Source organism: Triturus cristatus, chromosome 4_1 (assembly GCF_964204655.1).
Source record: "Triturus cristatus chromosome 4_1, aTriCri1.1, whole genome shotgun sequence".
Classification (NCBI taxonomy): Eukaryota; Metazoa; Chordata; class Amphibia; order Caudata; family Salamandridae; genus Triturus; species Triturus cristatus.
The window spans coordinates 285,986,546-286,010,963 of record NC_140585.1 but is presented as its reverse complement, the minus strand read 5'-3'; the positions used below and the strand labels follow the sequence as shown (position 1 = coordinate 286,010,963).

The 24,418-nt window shown below is 46.2% G+C and overlaps 1 protein-coding gene across 7 annotated transcripts in view; it reads right to left on the bottom strand.

Moving 5' to 3' along the window:
* ETV6 (ETS variant transcription factor 6) overlaps positions 1-24,418 on the bottom strand; it is a 241,319-nt gene that overhangs the window by 164,947 nt on the left and 51,954 nt on the right. For 6 of the 7 annotated variants that reach the window (XR_014981200.1, XR_014981201.1, XR_014981199.1 and 3 more), the window contains exon 2: positions 17,047-17,179. Coding sequence is in view for 2 of the 7 variants with exons in the window: in XM_085652070.1 (XP_085508196.1) it covers positions 17,047-17,179 (133 nt within the window). In the remaining 5 variants the exon portion in view is untranslated. The remainder of the gene's footprint in view (positions 1-17,046; positions 17,180-24,418) is intronic. The other variant, XM_085652071.1, reaches the window with a different exon arrangement.

Sequence of the window (24,418 nt, the reverse complement as noted above, 5' to 3'; positions counted from 1 at the left end):
CTTGCATCGTTTGTTGGTTGTGCCACTTCACCACAATGCTTCACATGCTCAGGGATTATGTGTTTCTCTGTACGAACACCAAACCAAAATGCACCACTTTTGAACTTTAGATTTAAATCGAATTCAAATTCATAAACAGTTTTTATGTTTTTACAAAAGTTTCACTTTTATTCTTCGATAAATTTCACACTTTAAAAGACAAAGTTATCCAAAAAAGCCGGAACAGCCGACGCGTTTCGTCCACCAAAGGACTTCTTCAGGGCAAAAAGAATTGTTCAGTGCGACGTGCAAGGTATTTTCATAAAATATTCTTGATCTTGTAAAAGTCCTCACAATTGCCAACCTTCACAATATTGAAATTCAAGGTTAATATATTTTATGTCAGAAATGTCAATGTCGCAAATGTTAAAGCCAATTAATGTATAGTAGAAATCACGTCCAATTACGAACGGTCAGTGAAGGCCAGTCAGATTCGAATATCATCCAATAAGTTGGGCATATGTAGAAAGGTAAAGGTACCAGGATACGGCTGCCTGATGGGGTGGATGGATTTCTGACCCTCCCTGGAGATACGTATCCTGGTACCTTTACCTTTCTACATATGCCCAACTTATTGGATGATATTCGAATCTGACTGGCCTTCACTGACCGTTCGTAATTGGACGTGATTTCTACTATACATTAATTGGCTTTAACATTTGCGACATTGACATTTCTGACATAAAATATATTAACCTTGAATTTCAATATTGTGAAGGTTGGCAATTGTGAGGACTTTTACAAGATCAAGAATATTTTATGAAAATACCTTGCACGTCGCACTGAACAATTCTTTTTGCCCTGAAGAAGTCCTTTGGTGGACGAAACGCGTCGGCTGTTCCGGCTGTTTTGGATAACTTTGTCTTTTAAAGTGTGAAATTTATCGAAGAATAAAAGTGAAACTTTTGTAAAAACATAAAAACTGTTTATGAATTTGAATTCGATTTAAATCTAAAGTTCAAAAGTGGTGCATTTTGGTTTGGTGTTCGTACATGTATCTTCCAGCTTTTGGAACGACATTGTGCTAGCGGGTGTCCACCAAGTTTGCACACTTGCGGTGATCAGATTAATTCACCATAATTAACATTGGGTAATTTTCAAATCCGGTGCTGTCCTAGAGGGCCACCGCTAGCTTTGTGTTTGCTTATGTATATTATGTGTTTCTCTGTTTGAGCCGGCATGGGGATTGGGTCCTGCAACCTTTGCATGAACACGTGTGTCAGTTTGTGGATTATGTCACATGTAAAGTTGCAAGATCAAATAAGGGCCGCCATTTTCCAAACCTTGGTTTTAATTTAATAACCAAGGCATTCTGAGAGTGTTGTCCTTGTTCACCTTAATTGATCCATCTGGACTAAAGTTCCAGATCCCCATGGTATGTACAAGGAAATATTGGACAGGAAACTGTTGTTACTAGGACAACTTTGGGTAAAAACAATCTCAGTACTTGCTGGAGCAACATACATTACTGCTGAATGATCATTAAAAAGCAAAATACAAACAGATGGTTTGAAATCTGTACATTTATATAACCTATAACTACACAATACAATAGACATTGGGTATCCTTTGTGGCATTAGGTCATCTGGTAACCTTGTTCATGTATTCTGTAATTGTGGATAACACAAAAAGTGGGATTGGACAGGAGGAAGCTGGAAGCCTTCACAGTTGTTTGTGTCAAGAAACGATAGATGGCCTTCAGCTCTGTTATGTTATTGGTGTTTTTATACCACACTAATCACTTGTGAGGATATTCAGGCGCTCTGTAGCGGATGTAAGAGGCTAGCCCTGGTGGGCTTACTCAACGAGCCAGGTCTTCAGCTTCTTGCGAAAGTCAAGATAGGAGGAGGCTCTGATGTGTTGTGGATCGTTGTTCTAGACTTTGGGTGCCAAATATTAGAAGGCGCGACCTTTTGCTTTGCCTTGGTATATGCGTGAGGTGTGTGCAAGTGAGTGACCAGCAGAGCGGAGGTATCTTGAAGGTCGCTGGAAATTAATGTGGCTATTCAGGTTGGCAGGGCCTGTGCTGTGGAGTGCTTTGTAGGCGTGGGTGAGGAGTTTGAAATGTGCACCCTTGAGTATCATGAGCCAGTGAAGGTTCCTAAGGTGTGGTGTGATGTGGGCTCAGCGTGGAAGGTTTAGGACTAGTCCGGCTGCTAAGTTTTGGATTGTCTGCAGTCTTCTTGTCAGCTGGTTGTTTATCCCCGTGTACCTAGTGTTCCCATAGCCTAGTTTGAGGGTGATGAGGGTTTGGGTGAGTGTTTTCCTGGTGTTGTCTAGTAGCCTCTTGATGATTTTCTTCAGCATTCTTAGTGTGTTGAAGCAGGACGAGGCCACTTCATTGACTGGAGCAGTCTTGTCCAGTTTGCTGTTTATGATGATTCTGGGGTTTCTTGCTTGTGAGCAAAGAGTGGGGGTGATGTCAAGGACTGTGGGCCACCAGGTGGCGGTCCCATGGTGAGGTTTCTTTCCCGAAGACCACCACTTCAGTCTTGTCAGAGTTCAATTTGAGGCAGTTGAATTTCATCCAGGTGGCCACTTTAGTAAGGGGCATGTTGATGGTTTAGGTTCTTCGAGTGAGGAGGATCAGATCCATTCAAAAGGGTGTCCATAGATGCCTTTTCTGTGAATTCTTCCAATTTCAATGGGTTGGGAGATAGTGTTGATTGCTGCTACGAAGTGTAGGAGGATGAGAGAAGGGGGTTCCTCCTCTGGTGACTGGCGAGGTGCTTGTTAATGCCTTTTTCTAAGACCATGGCTGGGTAGGGAAGGAGGGAAATTGGTTGGTACTTTGGAGTTTGTTTGGGTCAGCTTAGGGTTTCGTAAGGTGGGAATTGACGGCAGTGTTTTTCGTTTTTGTTCCGGAAAGGTTGCTGTATTGATGGAGGTGGTGAGGGTCTAGTTGATAGGGATCGTCCCTTTGTCAAAGGCGTGAAAGGGGGCAGGGATCATCAGGGAGCCCGGAGTGTATGGTCTTCATGATTTTTGTGGTTTCCGCTGTGCAGACGATGTACCATGCGGTGACTGTATTGACTTTGTTAGTCACTGGGAGGCTTCTGGAGAGTTGGGGGTCCGGTTGTGGGGCACAGTTGCTGTATACGAGTGTGATCTTGCTGCAAAAAAAGTTGGAGTGGTCATTATACAGATCTTGTGATGGGCTGATGTTCCAGGTGGCAGCTGTGGATGTGGCAAGTGCTTTAATGATAGTGAAGATTCCTTTGATGCTGTTGGAGCTGGCGTATATTTGTTCAACTAGGACCCTCCTCTTGTTTTCTCAGATTAGCTGGTGGTACCTTCTCTGGTTGGCTTTGAAAGAATCTTTTTCCACTTCCCCTTTGCTTGTTCTCCATTTCTGTTCCAGTTGTTTGCAGTGCCGCTTAGCGAGTCTGAGGTCTTCGGTGTACTAGCTTGTTTGTGTTTTAGTTTTTTACCGTGCGGCTTATTTGCTTGAAAGCCAGAGTGTTGACGCAGTTGGTGGTCCACTTGTTGGAGCTTTTGATGTTAAGTGCAAGGAGGCCGATGGGTTCCAGTTGGTTTTTGTGCAGAGCTTCAAACTCCCCCCTGTTAGACTGCTCTAGTGTCGGCGTGGTGGGCCTGCTGTGGGGGATCTTCTGTGTTGAGGGATTTTGATTGTGAAACTTAATATGGCTGGGTCAGTCCAGGTAACAAGTCCTGGTGTGCTGATCATGATGTTGTTGAAGGGTGTGAAGACTGAATCTGGGATGTGTCTGGCTGCATGGGTGGGCTCCATGATATGTTGGGTTTGTCCCACATTTCCGAGGCTGTCGAGAAGGGTGGCTGCGTTGGGTCAGTACAGTCTTCTAGATGGAATTGAGCTCTCCTATGAGGATGAATGCGTATGTGGGGTTTCGCACTGTGGGTCTTAGTAGGAGTTGCGGGAGAGGTGGTGCAGGTGAAGTCTTCTTCCGTGTTGTGGTGTGGAACACCAGCAGAGGGTATTGCGAAGCAGGGGGTTTAGGGTATGAAGGAAAATGGCGGAGTAGTGGTGGGAGGAAAGGAGGGCCAGGGTTTCTGGAGCTAAGCGCAGTACATGCTTGGATGGGTGCAAATGGGCTTGCAGCTGCCATTAAGTAGGTCCTGGCAGAGCAGAGGGGTGGCAGATGGGGCTTGCAAGGAACACGTCAGCAGAGGAGGGCGGTGCAAGGAACAGGTAGGGAGCACAGAGAAAGCAGGAAGTGGGCATGCAGAGAAGATGGAGAGATGGCACAAAGGTCACAGAAAGAGCAAGATATATGGCAAAATGGTCAGAGAAGAAGTGAAAGTGAGAGAGAAACAAAAAGTGCAAGAGTAATAGCAAGAAAAGGCAAAACGAGCAAGAGAAAAGGCAAAACGAGCAAGAGCAGCAGCACAAAATTTATAGACAGGGTGAGCAAAAAGCCAAAAAGATCAAGAGAAAGGGTATATGGAGCAAGAGAAGTAGCACAAAAGTCACACAATGAGAGAAAAGGCACTAAGAGCGATAGGAAAGGCAAACATAGCAACAGGAGTGGGACAACAGTCACAGAGAGGGAGTAGGAGAAAGAGGGAGTAGGAGAGAGAGAGAGAGAGAGAGAGAGAGAGAGAGAGAGAGAGAGAGAGAGAGAGAGAGAGAGAGAGAGAGAGAGACAGAGAGAGAGAGACAGAGAGAGAGAGACAGAGAGAGAGGAGGGTGCCTCGAGATGCTGGAGCTGCATCCACAAGGGCCGCGACCGGTGGAAGGACTGGTCACAGGTAAATGGGGGTGGGTCGGTGGCTATGCCTATGCACCTGTTCTGTAACTGTTTTCCCTCAAGTAGTTGGGTTGGATCTAGCAACCTTAGTTTGTCACTGCATGAAAACATAGATTTTTTTCCCCAGGTATGCGGGCACAGCTTAATTTCCACAGGTGATTGCCAGTGGAGGACACCAGCTTTCCTTTTTGGGGACGATGCCTTAATTTTTTCGTCGTCAGATTTTGACGCTCAGTAAGAGAAAAGCCGAAAAGGACAAAGAAGGGAGAAGAAAAAATAAGAAAAAGAGTGATAAAGGGAAAAAGCAAAGATGACAAATGTTGGCAGAACAAAATAAAGAGCCACTTAGTGCAGACTAAGAAAGGTGCACGAGGCGGAATCAAGACTAAGTAGCACAGGCATTCATCAGGGTCGGCAAATGGCTACCAGGGCACGGGTTGGAGACTACATTTATTTATTCACCGTAGATTCACTGTAGTGCACTGCGAAGATAAACATACCCAGCACGGATCAGAGAAAAATAAAAAGGAGAAAGCAGAGAAAAGGCAGCAGGATGGGCGCGCATTGCGGTCGATTCTAATATTCACAGGGTGACAGTGGGCCTGGGGACGGGTGGGGGCGGGGACAGGCCGGGGCACGCACGCTCGCTTCATAGTTGAACCTCCGCCCACTGCGTGGGTACAGACATGGCGCGCGTTGCCTCCGTTCTGAATAGCATGTTTTCAAGAACCGCGTGTCTTTCATTTGTCATTTCATTATAAAAGGCTCTCTCCCTTCCAAGAAGCCTCCGAGTCAGTAAGTTCTGTCTGCCCACACAGGAAATTCCTTTGCAGCAACTTCCCCAAAAAGGAAATTTCCCTGCGCGCCCTGGGCAGGCCGCGGCCCCCTCGCAGCGCTGAGGGAGCAGAGTGTTTGCCAGCGAGCTGCAGACACCCCCTGACTTGCCGTAGCTGGAACGTGCCTGCTCCCAATTCTCTTGGGGTGCGAGGCAGGGCACCGGTGTATTTAGGTCTCTATATTTACTTATGTTGCATTTGTTGTAAACGCGCTACCTTTCGAATAGCACTCGCTTGATGAATGGCGATCACCGGTCCATTCAATAATCTAAGAGTTGAACACAGATTTGGCAATAACGACGTTAACGCAGTCGAAAAGGGGCAAGAGACAGTCATAAGTTAATGAAAGAGGAATTATCTGTCCATTTGGTTTATAGTGTGTGCTCTGAAGAAAACTAGCGTTCTATTACATCTATATTCTCGGCATCCCTAACTTCCTTTATCATTGGGAAGCAGCAGGGGCTACAAGGGACTATTATGCCCACCGGTGCAACTCATTTCCTTGCCTAATGCAATACCAAATATAGCTACTCTTCAGGTCATTCGCCTATGTTGAACTACCCCCTCCACTTGTCCTCCATACATTGTGAAGCGTTATTCATTCCAATTTCTGGTCCCCGTATTATCCTAGAGTCTTATCCCTACACCGTATACACTCTTGTTGGGCAGGCATCTAAAGATATGCATTTTAGAGGAGACTTAATTAACCTGTGTCTCCTTAGAGGCAACACTGGATTCCAGAAATAGACATTATTCCTCAGGGAATTTGACGCTTCTCACCTTGGAAAGCTGAGAATCCCAAGCGCTACAGTGGACATTCACTCATTCCGTATGTTAAGACCATAGAATGACTACATCCAGTCTCATTAACAGGGCACTGCACAGATGCATTTTTAATATTACATAACCACATTCCGTTCTGCAATATCAAATGCACATCCGAATTTTCAGGTTGACTATATCCTTGCTGCAATTCCCGCACTCACGCGAATATCATCACCAGCAAGCGCAGCCTCCTGCCAGCTGTTAATGCATTAGTAAGGACATGGTGTTTAAAAGACCCATGCCCACCATCGTACAAAATTTGGCAGACGTCATTCTCAGAGTCAGGAGAGATGCTAACTTGTTTTTATTTTTGTAGAGAAACCATGCAGATTTATGGTTTATACTGGGTCCACCATGGAGGACCATGGTTTACTTTTGCTTTTGATTGCTCATTTGACCAGGAAAAGCCAATTCTCCTAGACCAATCCCTGCCTCTTATACTACAGCTGTTTGATAGTACAGGCCAGACCTAGGGCAAGAGAACAGAATTGACTAGCGGGTCATGAAAATGGGAATGTCACATTCCCCATACAAGGCACACATCTAGACCCGTGCTGAAGAAGTGGAAGCCAAAATGTTGCATCTATGACAACAGTAAAATCCTTCCACTGTCCCTGCTCCTGGTGCTCCTGCTCTGTGGTTTGAGCCATTTCTCAATTTCCAAGATGCTAAAATTGTTTCACTCACACACTAATGCAGGGGACATGCAGATGAACACTCCTCCATGGTTAAATGGCACTTTTGAATTCCACCATATCTAGACCGATTTATAGGAATCCAAGTTCCTGCCCCCGCATAGTCCTTGGCCACCAATGGTGCCACCAGTGCTGGCATTGGGAAAATTAACCCTGGGAAACCATACATTGGGGGTTGAGGTGCAGTAGCAGAAAGGAAGTGGAGTAACAAGGGACGGAGCTCGAAAACAGAGTCTGACAGTACAGTTGTACCTTTATTTAAAAAAAAAAATCTACAGCACAGAAATTGGCAACAAGGACAATTGTGACAGAAAATATGATCCAGATTTGGATGCTTCCTTGACCCTACTCTCACACCTGAGGGACAGATGGGAGAGGCTCCTAGATGGAAGCCTCACTGACTCAGAGCGGAGTAGGTCGTTGGAATTCCCCAAGAAAATCTCACGCAACACTCGACTTAAATATATCCAATTCAACTTTCTCCACATGACCCCACACTGACTCTTCGCTGGTTTTGGGGGGGCAACCGGGGGCTGCCCAAAGTGCGGGCAGCTGGACGCAGACTTCCGGCACATGACCTGGAGTTGTGACAGGCTGCAGGTCTTTTGACAGGAAGTGCTTTCCAAACTTAACGTCGCACTAGGACGGGCCTTGGAATTAACAGCAGCAACATGTCTAATTGGACTATGCCTCTGCCCACCTAAACGGAAAGTGGGCAACCAGTTCATGGACCTGGCCTTGGCGTTGGCACGGAGACGAATAACAGTGACATGGAAACAGTAATTGGGGCCACAGATTAACATTTGGGTGCAGGAGGTGACTAGGCGGGCTGGCGCTGAAGGCAGGGCACTGCATAGAGACGAATAGAAGGGTCTGCGCAACACCCGATTGCCAACCTTTGGAAGGACGCCCTATACATCTGGGAGCACCCGAGCCATACTAATAGCTCTGATGAAGACAGTGAAACCCCTAGGCACGGACGGGTGTCTCTCCCCTCCCTCGCCAAAAGCGAAACCCCATAACAATGTACGATGGCACTCGGTGTGCCCCTTAATTGGGCGTACCCGAATTAGGAGGTGGCCCCCGCACTTGCACGCCCCTTGAGTCTCTTCTATTGCTCTCAACCAGAGTTATTATTATTCTCAAATTTTTTTTTTTTTACTAGTTCTTGTCTAGTCCGTTCTCAGTATATTATTGATTTACTATAGGAGCACTATATGGCAGTATAACACTCCCCACCCGGTCATATTACCCACAGAACAGGAAAGCACATCACTTCCTATAGAAAAATAACCACGCAGATATACGCGCTCGCACAACCGCTACCTTCACCGACCCCAATGGGAATACATCCGTTACACCAAGCAGAGCCTCTGTATACAATCACTGCTGGATGTTGATATGTGCAAAGATTGTAAATTAATAACCTCGTGTGCTGTATGCTAAGTGTCAAACCGGAGTGATAATAATGGAAAGTATTTAAGATGTATAATATGCTAACAAAATGCCAATAAACAGATTTTCAAAAAAAAATCTGTTCTAGATTACTTATTTGGTCAAAAATAGGCTGCAATTTAACCTTTTCGCTGCGGCGGGAATTCCGCCGCAGCGCTGGGGGGGGGGTTTGGGGGCAGCGCGGTGGCGCGGTGCTCATGACGGAACCACTCCGTCATGAGCCGCGGTTGAGCTGTGCTCATGACGGAGTGGTTCCATCATGACTCCGCCCACTGCGCTAATCGCCCGCACAGGTGGGGAATTAGCGCCGCGTGGGCGGCGCGGCCGCCAACAGCCGCAGCATGACGGAACCACTCCATCATGAGCACACGGCGACCGTGGCTCATGACGGAGTGGTTCCGTCATGAGTGGGGAAGGGGTTAAACTATCCTACAGGGTTAAGATACTTGCTGCAGAAATCATTGTGTGCCCAGCAATTTTGAGGGAATTAAGTTAGTGGTAAGGCAACTAGCGATTAATACAGCTCTCGCAGAGTTCTGTGTTTTGTCTAGTCACAAGTTTGACTCCTTAAGTAGCACAGAGTGTTAATGTGCCTGCTGCAAAGTACATTGTGTAACAAGCAGATCACAGATTTGTATTTTTTTGGGGAAAGATAAGTGGGCTACTGCTTTTGAAACCGAGATTATTTTGTTACTTCCAGTTCATACGTTCCAAGCCTTCTAGTATAGCGCAGGGGGTTATTTACCGGCATCAAGGTGCTGCATGCAAACTGAGTCTAGGGTGGAGATCCTTCTTGTTTTTTTTCTCAATCTTTTATTATTGTAAGATTGCAAAGAAGGGTTCCTTTGGGAAGTAGCAAAGTCTTGTTAGTACAGACAACCACAATCACTGCGTTATGTTTTATATCCTAACAGATAAAGTCTGCAAGTATGGATGATATGTGATCCGTACTCCTTATATAACCCTCGTTGACTTATGCAACATTTCCTGTACATTGATTTAGACACTTGTAGGATTTATTGTGCCTCTTTCTGTGATGTAAAGCACTTGGACACCCTGCACTGGTATAAAAGTATAAAAGAATTAAATAAAAAAAAATAGTAGGTGCCATTTAAATCAATTTGTGTAACTACTCATACAGATAAATCTTGCATTCTTATTGAACAAAGTTAAAAAACATGTCTTCAAAAGTTTCTCTCAAGTACTTGTGAAGTGATAACAAGCTGTTCGCTTTGTTTCTTTCTATTTCCCCTGGCGTCTAGGTGTTGGGCTCCAGATGGCTCCCAGCCAGGATGATACTTGAACAAAAGGAGGACTGATCTGATGGCCTTTTAAATCAGGACTTTGTTCTGGACCCAGCTGGATATTAAAATAAGAAAGCTCCTCACTGCCTGCAGGTTGCTACTCCATACGGAACCCACACAACTTGCGGGTTGTCTATGTTCCGTATGGAGTAGCAACTTGCAGGCAGCGAGGGGCATGAAGTGTAAGAAAAGGACGGCAGGACAAATTCAGCATGGTTCTCTGGGTCGGCCGGATCCCAGATCTGGGTCACAAATAGATGCTGGATCTGGAATCCTGGGAGATTCCTACTACTTTCTAGCACTGGGTGCCACTAATCCCAAAATCCAAAACCTCTAAAGCACAGAACATGCAACGAGTTAGTATATTAGCAAATATGGCATATGCAGCTCCCCACACTACAAAAGGGCAGTATGCAGCATTACAGGCCTGCACCAATGGACAAGCACAGTAAATTACTTGCCCTCAATTCGCTGAGCCGCTATGGCCTGGCAGTGGTTGTTCACTTCCTAATTTCAGACAAATCTGTCTGTCGCAACATCCAGCTACAAAGGGTCCTGAGGTTTTGTTTTTATGTTACCAAATTCTCCTGTGCCGTTTGTGCGAGGAGATAAGACTCTGACGCAAGTCAAATTTACACCCGCAACAGATACCACCACCTACACTGAAAACTCTCAATGTTCATGTGAGTCAAAAAAGCAGGAAAACAAGAAAGTCGAAGAATGTTTTACCTACAATTAAGTTGTGACAGTTTCATATAATTTATATGTCACTTTTCCCTTTTACCTCACTCAACTCACTACCCCCTTTCCTTCCTATGGCACCCCGCACTGTTTGATCAAAGTCGATTCCATTTATGAAAAATGCGTATCTTGCCAATGTGTGATTAAATAACACTTTCACATCATTTTTTCTGTACTCATTGTCATTGATTTTGTGTTAGCTCTTAATAAGCCTGTATACCCTGGGACCACTTTTCCCCCTATATTACCTAGAATGAAGGCACATTCTGTAACTTGATGTTGGGGAGAGACAACTCTTGATAGAGGTGGGCAGAAGTTGTCTGGTGTGTGGATGGCCCCAGGGGACCGTTTCTTTCTTCATGCAAATACTGTATACTGTGAGAGACTTAGTTTAGGTGTACAGATTTCAATCCATGCCCAATGACGTCATACACATCTATGTATTCATTTGTCCCAAACAGCGTTGCTGAAGCCGCAAACCAGCTCACGAGGATCACGTGTACGTACCCCAAGTGACATAATGGCTGTGTTTGTACACGTCCTGAAAAATGATATATTTGCAATCTCAATTAACTTACCAAAATCTGCGCATAACTGACCAACAAAACCAGCAGTGCTTCCCAAAAATAACAGGACAGATTCCATGTTATGTGCCAGTGATCATTTGGAAATCTTTAGACTAGAATGCCATGAAACAATTCACATTCTGCGCAGGCAAGCTCTGCGGCGTCTACAATATTCCTATACACAATGGAAGGGGTTCTCTGTTACTTTCTGCTGGCAGCTTTTATACAGTACCCCGCTACTACAGCCACTCACCCCCTGCTGCTTGGCGGGTCACCGATACCTCCAATATAGTCTAGAAAGGACTTCTCTTAGTGGCTGACATATGAGGGAATTTCTGAACAGTTAGTCAATCACTGTGAAAACAGCCTGGTCTTAATCATTGTAGTTTACATTGTAAGACATCCGGTGAAGTGTGTCGATCACTCCCTATTGGTAGCAAATACTTCGAATAGACATACAACTCCTGACTAATACATTTAAGGCCCCTTACATCCCAACATACGCTCCATATTTGCTTAACACTTCGCAATATCCCATATTTACAAATTAAAAGACAGAAACAGCATATTACCTTGCCCCAAAGAGTATCAACATAATACCTGTCATATGCATGCGCCTGCACAGTGACATAACACACTAAAGCGCACCGCTTAGTGAGAACCAGATGAAGTACACCATGCTCCCTACAGCAATAAGAGATGCTATCGTCTTTAGGCAGAAAACTTCAGTGTGGGCAAATCCTTCCATTATCTTCTGCAGTGGACAATATACGGAGAGTTAATTGCCATTTGACCTTTTCCAGAGTAACTTGGTAAGACAGTCATGCCCAGAAGGATATGTCCCATCTACTCTTCTTAAGGAATTATAAAACACTACATGCCTGCAGAATGACTTGGTGCTTTAAGCACTGGCTGGTGACCTCTTGTAATCTGTAGAGCTCGATCCTGAATACTGGCAAGGCATGCTCAGCCTCTCATCTACCCAAGTAAACTGAGAAATGCAAAAACAGTTGATGGACAGAATGCAGAACAATGTCATACATTCACCACAGTACAGAGATCTGGGCCTAAATCCATAGTTTTTTTGCTCACCATGCCCTTCCAGTTTGAACCCAGCCATATGCAAATCAGTCTTGACCCTGTGCCTCATGGGAACAATGCAGCCCGAACTGCCAAGCCAGGTCCTCCCTGGACTGGAAACAAGCATCCTAGGACCGGTTTCGGGGTTTCACCCCTCTTCAGCCAGGATAGCTTGATTCCAGTGGCATGGAGAGCACGGGACCCACGTCTGGGCATACCCTTCCCACTCGGGGTGACAAATGCAAAAACAACAGTCCTAGGATGCTTGTTTCCGCTCCAGGGAGGACCTGGCTTGGCAGTTCGGGCTGGAATGTTCCCATGAGGCACAGGGTCAAGACTGATTTGCATATGGCCAGGTCTAAACTGGGGTGGCATGGTGAGCAAAATAATGATGAATTTAACCCAGATCTCTTGTCTGGGGGTGAATGTTTTGATTTGTTCTGCATTCCGTCCATCAATTGTGTGTCTTTTGCTTTCTCGCCCTAAGTAAACGGAGTAACAGTAACACAAGTTATTTAGAGCCCCATTGGCCTCATGAACGAAGGGTTTTAGCATTCGCAGACCTCCAATTCAGAAAATCAGAGGGTTTGTCTACACTGAAACCCTTTTTCAGATGTACCAGTTTAGTGATTCGAAAAGATTCACTAAATGGGTTTAGTAATGGTTCCAGAATCACTATTTGGATCGGGCGTCCCTTTCAAACAGCGATTCGTACTCAGAAATGGCCATTTGACAAAAAAAGAACTTTGAAAAACATAACATATAAAACTGTAGTCATGCATAGTATCACATTTCTGAAAAAAAGTTTTAAAGATTTTGCTCTCTGTTCAACATATTCCATTTCCATCCCTCTTCCTATGGCAGATCAGCTCAACCACCTTATCCAAATCTTTCTGAATTCTGGCATCACGACAGTAGATCAAATCTTTAAAGCTGGGGCACCGTGAACATTTTCGGATATTATGATGCCCAGCGAGGCCAATTGCTCACTTATGGATCATTTAGGACAACAATAAGCTCCAAATGGGAAGACAGAGTGAACCACCTACACATGAGGTCTTTAACTTCCATTCCCAGGGTTTTGCAATGCTTGCGTGAGAAGTTTGAATCGTCTGCGCTTAGGATGGGGAGACAGTGAAGCTTTCTGAGGTGTAGTGTGATGTGGGTGCAGCATGGGGGCAGTCCCGCAAGCTGGTGAAGAGTGCTTGTGTGACGCTCCATCTGGGGTGCAGAGGCAATCATTTGAAGAAATTTTGCAGCATGCGAAGGATGTGGAGGCAGGAGGTGCACACTGCGTTGACTTGAGCGTCATGTTGAGCTTGTGGTCTAAGATGGTTCCTAGATTCCTTGCGTGGTCTGTGGGTGTTAGTCCTAACTTGGACGGCCACCAGGTGAAATCCCATGGGGAGGTCTTGTTTCCAAAGACCAGTACTTCCATCTTGTCAGAGTTGAGCTTCCGGCAGTTGGTTCGCATCTAGTCTGCTACCATTGTTATGCAGTTGGTGAAGTTGTTTCTGGTGGTGTTTGTCTTGTTCGTCAGGAAGAGAATGAGTTGGGCGTCTTGTGATCGAATTATGTTGGTGAGCATTGCCATGTATATGTTGAGAGAGGCTGAAGGATGATCCCAGTGGGACACCACATGTCTGTTTCTTGGTCTCTGATGTGAAATGTGGCAGTCTGACTACTTGGGTTCTTCCTGTGAGGAAGGAACAGATCCATTTGAGAGTGGCTCCTTGTATTTCAATCTTGTGTAGTCTTCTGATGAGGGTGTTGTGGGAGACCGTGTTGAAGGCCACAGAGAGATCGAGTACAATGAGGGCCACAGTTCCTCCTTGGTCCAGGATGTTTCGAATGTTGTCGGTGGCCGCGATTAGTCCGGTTTCGGTGCTGTGGTTCTTAGTGTGTGTTTTCTAAAAGATGGCAATGTTAGAGGTGGGTTGTGAGTTGTTCATTGATGGCTTTTCCAATCACTTTGGCTAGATGGAGGAGCAGGGAGATGGGTTGAAAGTTGCTCAGTTGATTTGGGTCGGGTGTGCGAATCTTGAGGAGGGATTTAATTTCTACAAGTTCCCATTCCTCCAGGAAAGTGGCGGACGTGATGGAGGTGTTGATGATGTGGGTCAGGGTGGTGCCGAATGGCGCTGTTCCCTGGTTGTAGATGTGGTGGGGGTCTGGGTACATTGGGGCCCCTGAGTGGATGAGCAGCACAATTCCTGCTGTTTAGTTTTTGGTGAGGGTTGTCCATTCAGTCAGGTTGCAGTCTTGGTTGGATGTGGGTAGGATAGCAATGAGTTCTCTTAGGTTGTGTTGGTGTGCGAAGTTGCTGTAGATGTTTGCCATTTTGCTGTTGAAGAAGTTAGATCGGTTGTCGCAGAGTTTTTGGGAGGCAGCAATGTTGTTTACAGTGGCTGAGATCGCAGTGAAATTCTTGATGATTGGGAAGCTCTCCTTGCAGCTGTTGGAACTTCCTTAGATGCGGTCTACTAGTGCCTTTGTCTTGGTGTCTCTAATTTACTGGTGATTGTGTCCGAGTGCAGCTTTGTGGGAAGTTCAGTCGGTGGTGTTGTGGCTGGCTCTCCATTTCCTTTCTAGATGTTTACAGTGGCGTTTGGTGTCTGAGGCCTTCTGTGTACTAGCTGGCCTGCTTGTTTGATCTACTATGCTTGTTGGGTTTTATGGGTGCGAGAGAGTTTGCACAGTTCTTGAGCCAGTTGTTGCTGTCCTTGTCCAGGGTTTCTGTGGGGCTAGGGCAGTGCTGAGGGTGCTGAGCCAGGCAGCTTCTGTGATTTTGCCCCAACTGCAGCTTGGAGTGCTGAACCTGGTAGGGGTGTTGACTTGTGCTGAACTTGGTAGCTGTGTTGACTTGAGGTGTGTTGATTTGGAAGTGGGTGATGGAGTGGTTGGTCCATGTAAGCTGTGTGGTGGAGTTGTATTTGATGCTGTCGCCTGTGGTGAAGATGGGGTCCAGTGTGTGTGTTGGTTCTATGATGAGCTAGGAGAGTCCGATGATGCTCAAGCATCTGTGGAGTGCTGTGGAGCAGGGGTAGTTTCGGTTTTCCAGGTGAAAGTTGAGGTCACTGAGGAGAATGGAGGCTCTGGAGAAGATGGTGAGTGAAGCAACAAAGTCAGTGATGAGCTTGGTAAAGGTGGCTCGTGGCCAGAGTGGTAGGTAGGCAAGGGTTCCGTTCATGCTGAAGTTTTAGGAGATTTGCAGCTTAAGTGCAGGTGTTCCACAAATGGGGTGCCGTTCTCTGTGGATGTTGTGTATTTGATGGATTCCTTGTAGCTGAATGCAAGTCCTCTGCCTGGATTGGGAAGGCAATTGTGTCGAGAAATCTTGTAGCCCACTGGCTTGCTGTAGCGATATTGGGAACTGATGAGGGGTTCAGCTAGGTCTCTGTGGTGAAGAGAATGTCAGGTGCATCACTGCTCAGCAGGTCCCATATTTCTGTTGTGTGTTTGCTGAGTGATCATGTTTTGGGAAGCATGCATGCAAGTGGGTGTTGACGTGCAGGTTTTCTGTGGCGTGTGGTGTAGGGAATAGGCAATGTTGGTGCTCGTATGTGGTGTGTGTTGAGAGTGTTGTTAGTATTTGAGAGGTGTGGGGGGGTGGCTGCTGGAGAACCAGCAGTGGGTGCAGTTGAAAGGTCCTACCGTGGACTACGGTGCGGCAGCAGTTGTGGGAACGGTGTCTGGGGTCTAGCGATTGAAGGAGTGCTGCAGAGAATCGCTGGGCGCTGAACGGACCAGGCTTCCTGGCGCTGGGCATGGTCTGGTTGCAGACGGGCTTGCCTTCAGTGCGTCCATGTTGCAGCTGTCATTGAGTAGGTTCTGGGAGGGGGAGGAGTTTCAGATGTCATGATGTTATTTCCTGTGCTGATACGGGACAGTAAACTAAGTCCTTTTGCTTGGCTTCTTCTTTTAAAGATGATTTTGGTGGGAAAACCAGTCATGTCACTTCTGTCCAGCAGTTTTAACATTCTCTCTTTGAAGTTTCTGAGATCTTTCTCAAAGACAAACTCCTCATATAGTGAATGCCTTCCCATGCGGTCTTTTTATGGCAACACGGACGAAACAGGAGCTGCTACACCAGAATATGTGTTTTAGCTGGGTGTCCCATTTTCCAACCACACACATACAGAAAACATTAATAATTAGGGCTCCCAGTTTTCCGTTTTAACTGATTTTTACTGATAAATACAGACAGAAAACGATTTATTTTACTGTCTGCATTTATTTTTAAATACAGAAAAATACAATGCAAGTGCTTTCAGATAACACTATTGCGCTGTATGCTGCTGAAACCTTTTGGACACTCAACTGCGTGTATGCATTTATCAGTTAAATAAATGTGGAAAAATACCCATTGCAGCTTCATTTATACAGAAAACACAAAATAAAAATGGATAAATACAGAAAAAATTAGCAATAAATAAATATGGATAAATACAGACGGAAATTTCAAAAAAGAAATACCATAAAACCTGGAGCCTTACTAATACTTGAAACGTTAGTCTTGAATACATTTTGGCATGCAAAATAACCCTGCTCGTTGTACTCTCTGTATCAGCCCCTTTTAAATAATTAGCCAAAACAAAAATCTTTTCCCTCCAGAAACATGCCATTCCAGTATTAACTTCCAGCAGTGATGCATTGTGGATTGCAGAAACAGCCCCTGGACCAGACACTGAACATAAAGCCACCTTGTTTGGACTGGGAATCCCCAATCACCGGTGCCATCGTCCTAGCAGGGCAGGGTCACAGATGTACTCACGCAGGTGCGGCGGCATCCTGATGAAGTCCTCCTCCATCCTGAGTCCTCGGTGGCCTGGGACATGAAGTGGAGAAGTGGAGCAGGAGTAGCTGGGAACCGGACTCTCTGGAGGCGTGTATGAAATCCGTTCCTGCTGTGAAAAGAATCAAGAAGGAGATAAACAGAAGATCAGAGACGAAAATCTGTTTAACTGGGCAGAAACATGTCAGTCCGCGAAGAGCATAGTCCACAACTGCGAACTTCGGCTTTTTATATGGGAATTTCTCTAGTTTTATTACCTGAAATGGATTCCAATTGTGAATTTCACTTCACTGATGAACGTAAATATATTAAAAAGGATTAGTTATTTATTTTCTCTTTCAGACCGTTTTCATTGAGCTATCAAAGAATCTCATTCCTGAACTGACAACTATGATGTCACTTCCTGACAGCAGAGGGCTGACGTGAGGGTTTAAGGGAGATTCACGACCTTTCACAGATACAGATGTCATTTATGGTTCAATAAACAGGTGGGTCTACACATGCATTAATACACTTCTGTAATTTTCAGTACCCCATTTTGCTTTTGCCTTCTAACAAGTAAGTTGATTTGATCACTCTAGGGCAGGGGTCTTCTAACTGGGGGGCTGGCCGTCCTCTGGGGGCCTCAAGTGATCCCAAGGGAGGGGGTCGCCAGGCTCTGGCTAAAAGAAACAATTTGCCGATAACGGTGCTTTGTTTTCAGTACAAAAACATTTGCGTCAGTAAGCTGCGCTGTAATGGGCCATAGCTAACATCTTTTGTCATTTATATACTGGCTAGGAGAAGGTGTCAAAATGGAAGGGGCACCAAATATTCTTCAAAACAAGAACTTAACCGTTTAAATCTAGACATATTTAAACATTGCCAGCTTAAAATAATAATTGTGAAAAATTTGAGGGAAAGCCCCTGTGACTTTCTTTTCTTCCACTGGGGGGAGGGGAGGGTGTCACAGCATTAAAATATTTAAAGATAACTGATCTAGGGTATGATTAACAAGTGATTTTCTGCACGTATGTGCGACTTAATCCTGAATGTTCACGAGAAGTTAAACCATGTCACAGAATCTTTGTGAATTGGTACCTAGAGTCTTGATATCCCAAACCCATTTTCTGGTATAGTCGGCATGTGGTGGAATTCAGGTAAATTAAATATGGTCTCCTCTTTCACTTTGGAGTCCAGGTTTTAAATCACGACCCTCCTCCTGCTTCATGCATCGAGGAGAGTGTTTGATGCACGTATGGATGCATAGATGAATGAGCAAAACAGCAGTCAATTTGGAGAATGGAAGATTAAATGTTCAGTCCAAACTTTTATTGCTGTGATGCACAAAAGCACAACAATAATACATATGCAACAACCACCAAATGATAGCTTTGTCACCTGAAACACAGCAGTCAGAAGATTGGCTTTTGCTAGTCAGAGCCTCACTTTACCTGTTTAGGTGATAATTCACACCAATCTTACGACTGCAAGTTCCACTTTAGTTGGAGCGCAGGTGACACATCAATAGGGTTCGTACCAGTTTTTCAAGGTACTTAAACAAAAGACCTTCCTTGAAAGACTAAAAACCATTCAATGGAGTTATGTTCTACTACAACTCAGCATGTACCTTGTCTGCACCAGCAGAATGATACTGACATCAGAGTACAACTAATGACGGGGGCTCTGGATGAACCCGTCTAGAGTCTTGCCCTGTATAGGGTGACCGATCACCTGCGTTGGCGAGAGAAGAGAAGATACTCCGGGAGTGCTATGGATGTTGGTAATAAGGTGGAGAACATGAGATGAATTGCCAGTTGGCCCTTTTCAGATTTGGGTTACCTGACCTGTCCTACAAGGACCTGGAAAGCGCAGCCTGTGGAAGAAAAAGGGTCACTGGGCCTGCGCTTTAAAGGCCATCTTGCTGGACTCTCAGTTCAGGAGGAGGATTGGAGACTCGCCTGAGCATCACTCGTTTGGGGCTGGGAACTGCACAACCTTCTACCCCAGAGGTCCAACTTTCCTTCCTTTGATGATTTAGGAGTTCTATGCAAGTCTTTGCTTTGCTTATGGTACATATGCCAGGAAGAGGATTTACCAGTTCATCCAGGTTCGCAGCGCTTCTTATGGACAAGATTTTGCGGAGATTGTACATGATTTCTCTGGTTTTAGAATTGTGGGTCTTGTCGCATCTATTCTTTGTATCAGTGCATTGCAATGAAGGTTGGTTTCACAGGTGAAAGCACAACATACAATCAATAAACAGTAGCCTGAGATACACAGTAAATACTGTGATGTGCAGGTTAACAAATGAACCCTTCCTCTTAATTAGGCTCCATCCGGACTGGTCACAATAGGTGGACCATGGTGTGCTCTCTCAAAAGGTCAATTATTCATATGTAACATAACGTGTATTTTTTAAAGCTTACGTTCACCCAAGGGTATCTTGGCGCTGAATAGCAGATGTTTATTGTTACCCAACTCAATGGTACTCACTTTAATCAACCTCAGAAGGATGAAAGGCTGAGTGGACCCACCAGGATTTGAACCTGTATCCATGAGGTCAAACACAGGCCCCTACAGTAGGCGCATTAGTCCACTAAGCCACCAGACCAGGCTTTGCCATGGACCTACCAGGTAGCCTACTAGACCAGACCTTGCGTGTTTTGATTTATCAAAATGTGGGTAGAGTTTGTGGCTGGCATTCTCATTTTGCATCACCTGTCAGAACATAAAATACCTAGTGAAAGCAAAGCAGGAACGCTAGATTTATCAGCTGGATGTTGGAGGTATTGTGGAATCGAATAGAAACAGCATTCTAGAACCTGGCCAATATCTAAGCTGCTAACCTACATTGAGTGATTTTTGTCCGAAGCCCACTAGGCCACAATCTCCAAAGCAAGAAACGAAAACTGGATTTGTGCAGACACTGCTTGAGGGTCAACAGAAAGTCACAAATCATCTAATGGTGAAAAAGTGTAATCCAAAGCCAAGGGACAAACTGATACAGCTTCTGTGCTAAGACGTGTGCATTAATTCCTTTAATTCATCTTCAAAATGCTCATGATTGCACACAAAGCAATTAATGGATATTAACATAAATAAATGATGAACACAATTTCATATTTAAAGTAAACCTGTGCTCGAACAGTTAGGTATACTTTCAAACAGTTCACATCTCCCAGGGGAGGGATTGTACCTTTGGCACTTGCATCAGCTGCCTGGAGCAGACCCCCAGAGAAAGCTCTGAAAACAAGTAAACCTGTTCACCTTTGCAAAATAACCCAACACCCACCTGATCCTCCCTACTCGGAAACAGTGGCGTAGTTGGGTGGTGGGGAGGGATGGAGGCGGGGGCATCAGCCACGGGTGGCACTGTTTTTGGGGCGGCAGAGGAGAGCAAGTCATGTCTGTTGACTACGACCATCCCCCCGCAAACAAGTCGTCTGTCTGTTGCCCCCCCCCACGGCCTCCGCTCTTAAATGCACTAAGCAGCAGACTTCGGGTGTGCCCCGGGTGGCAGTAGGTCTAGCTACGCCACTGTATAAAGCTCCTGGTTACGCTGGCGTGTATTCGCATTATTTAAATGTTACTAACATTACATCATATTTCTTGGATGGCGAAAAAGACACTACATGACAAGAATAATAGCAGCATGACCCATACATGTTCTAAACCTTCCAGTAAGGTGGTAAAATTGGACTCTTCCTCGTCAGAAGAAGTGATGTCATACAGGAGTTCACAACCCCCCCGCCCCCCCCGCCCCCAGCGAAGCTACGGACGTCACTCCTTCTCAAGACCTCTGCAACAAGCTCAGCTCCTACTTCCACCTGAAAATCAATGCCCTCCACAATAATTTCAGTGAACAGACGCCGGACACCACGCCCCTCCCCTCCACCGACAACCAGTTGACCACCATCACCTGGAAACCTGCAACCACTGAAGACACCACCAAGACCACAAAGTACACCCACTCAGAAGCCCACACGGACCCCTGCCCACCGCACATCTACCACAGAGCCGCCATAGCACCCGAACTAGGCCGGACCATCAATGCCTCCCTCAATTCTGACATTCTCCCAGATGACAGGAAGCGGCAAGAGGTCAACCTTCAAGAAGCCTTCGGCCGACCCGACGGACCTGAAAAACTACCGTCCCATCTCTCTCCTTCCCTTCGCAGCCAAAGTCATCGAGAGATTCATCAACACCCAACTGACCACCTTCATCGAAGAGAACGCCATCCTCGACCCCTCCCAGTCCAGATTTTGCAGCAACCACAGTATCGAGACCATTCTCCTTGCCCCACAGATGACATCCGCATGCTACTCAACCAGGGCCACACTGCGGCACTCTTCCTACTGGACCTCTCTGCAGCCTTTGACACGGTCTCCTATCGGACTCTTGCAGCCAGACTCCACGACGCCAGTATACGGGGAACAGCCCCTTTCTCTCCAGCAGAACCTACTGAGATCAACTGCAGAGTACCCCAAGGATCATCGCTCAGCCACACACTCTTCAACATCTACATGGCCTCCCTCGCCGCCATTGTCAGACAGCATGGGCTCAGCATTGTATCTTATGCCGACGTCACCCAGCTCATCCTCTCCCTCACGAAGAACCCCGAAGACACTAGACTCAGCTTTCAAGAAGGAATGAAAGACGTTGCGGCCTGGATGAGCAACAGCTGCCTAAAGCTCAACTCGGAAAAGACAAAGGTCCTCAGACCCTCCCCCACTGTGTGGAACAGATCCTGGTGGCACCCTGCCCATGGAAATCCACCCACCCCGATGGACCACACACGGAACCTCGGCATCATTCTAGATTCCTTCCTCACCTTGACCCGCCAGATCAATGCCGTCGCCTCCACCTGCTTCAACTCCCTCCGCAAGACCCTCAAGTTGATCCTCCCAGAATGCAGAATGACCGTCACCCACGCACTGATAACCAGCAGACTGTACTACGGCAACGCCCTCAATGCCGGAATAAACAAAACCCTGCTACACAAGCTCCAAACCATCCAGAACACCGCAGCCAAACTCGTCCTCGGGACCCCACGACACGAGCACATGACCCAGCACCTACGAGACCTCCACTGGCTCCCCATCGAGAAGAGAGTGACCTTCAAGCTACTCGCCCACGCCTACAAATCCCTCCACAGCATCAGACCCAAATACCTCAATGAAAGAGTCTACTTCCAAGTACCCAAAAGGAACCTCCGCTCCTCCGACCTTGCCCTAGCAGAGAGCCCACGCATCTGCAGAAACAGAGCAGGTGGAAGAGCCTTCTCCTACGTCGCAGCAAAGACCTGGAACGAGCTCCCAGTCAGCATCAGATGCTCCCCACCCTGCACACCTTCAGGAAGTGCCTTAAGACCTGGCTCTACGACTGATTTGGAGCTTTACCCCGCGTCCCCCAGCGCCTTGAGACCCTCATGGGTGAGTAGCGCGCTATATAAACCTCTGATTGATTGAGAGTTTACTGGAGGTGCTTGGCATGGTGACGCCTCTGAAGTCCATGGAGAGAGCATTCAATGGTGGAACGCAGGCACAGAGAAGGAACTGAACAAGGAGATGTGGCCATGGCATTCCTCGGTCATCTGCGAAGCAGTGCTAAACAATGACAAGGGTGCCTTATGTTCACTTGTGAGGTGGGTGGGAGCGAGCAAGCGGAGTAGAGAGGTCTGAGCCTTGGTACAGAGCTGCCCAAACCATGAAGCAGGACTTGTTCATGTATTTGTGTATGCATGTATACATGTCATAGGGCTTGTACACAGCAAACCTTGGAATCAATCAATCAGGGAATTTTGAAGCACGCTACTCATCCGAGAGGGTCTCAAGGTGCAATTGGGGGGGGGGGGGGGGGGGTTCGGGCAGCTCTGAGTTAGCCGAAAAGCCAGGTTTTGAGACTTTTCCTGAAGGCGTGCAGGGTAAGGGAGCACCTGATGTCGACCGGGAGCTCGTTCCAGGCCTTAGCCGCGATGTAGGGGGAAAGTTCTTCAGGCTCCTGAGTGCTGGTATCTTCGGTGGTGTCCGGGGTCCAGGCGGTGATAGTGGGCTGGCTGTCGTCGCTGGGGGAGGAAGGGTGGTTTCTGGAGTCTGTTTGCTGAAGTTGATGCTGAGGGCCTTGATTTTCAGGTGGAAGTAGGAGGCGAGCTTGTTGTAGAGGTCCTGGGAGGTTGTGATGTCCGTGGCTTCCCTAGGGGGTTTGGTGAATTGCTGGATGATGCTGAAGAGTTCCTTCGAATTGCTGGAGTTGGTGAGGATTTTGTTTCGGATGAAGGTTCTTTTGGTGGATCTTATGAGTTGGTGGTATTCTGTATTGGCGTTCTTGTAGGAGGTCTGGTCTACGGTGTTTTGCTGTTCGGTGGTTTTGCTGTTTCTCAATCGTCGAAACAACAAACACATAATGGGGCAAGAGCGCAAGAAAATGGTCCATATCTATTATAATGAGGCTTTTAATAGGTTAAGTACTAATGCACGGGGAAATGCTCCTTGAAGAGATAGGTCTTCGGCTTTATTTCATAACACCAGGAGCATTTAACACTTATTGAAATCTGTGTCGTGCCGTACAACAATTAAAACATATACATATTATACAATCTTTGCAAAGAACAAAAGCAAGAAAAAGTAAAAAAAAAGAATCTTGCAGAAAAACTAGGGTGAAAAGAAGACAGAAACTTGCCACGAAAAAGCAAAGTTGCAGCAGTCAGAAGGGAACATGTTTAATAGAAACTTAAAACTTAAACCAAGGCCTCAAAATACTCCTAACTGCAGACAGGAGACACCACACCCAACAACTTCCAAAAGTCCATGGAAGATGGAGAAAGCCACATGTCTCAGACAGACCAAAGCAACAGTCAACAAGCCTCAGGATGAAAGATGGGGATGCAAGGTAAAATTACCCCAGGGCCTCCAGATGGTTTTACACCCTGGTTACTGACACGCTACAAGCACTAGGCACCACTGAAGACGCACTGCTGCACCCGGTACAAAAGCCTCAACCCCAAGCAAAACACTAAAACAGGTAAGTAGAAGGAGTGGAGAGTGGCAGTTTAGGCGGCGATAGCCTCAGTAGCACATGTGGGCCAGCTCAAGATCAAATCACAACATCCATGGTGTTCAATCAAGCGGCCCAAGAGATTAGAGTCCTAGAGATGCCCAAGTTGGCCACATATTTCATTCAGATGCCATAGCCTCAAATGCTAAAGGTGACATGAAAGATCTGCATGGATGAGAATGGATCGTAGGTATCTGTGGTGGACGTGTGTGATGGATACATGGGTTAGAGCAAAGCAAGTGAGCAATTATATAGGGCGATCGCAGACAGAAACCTGGGTGACTCTTGTGAAGAGCAGCCTTTCAAGAGTAATTAT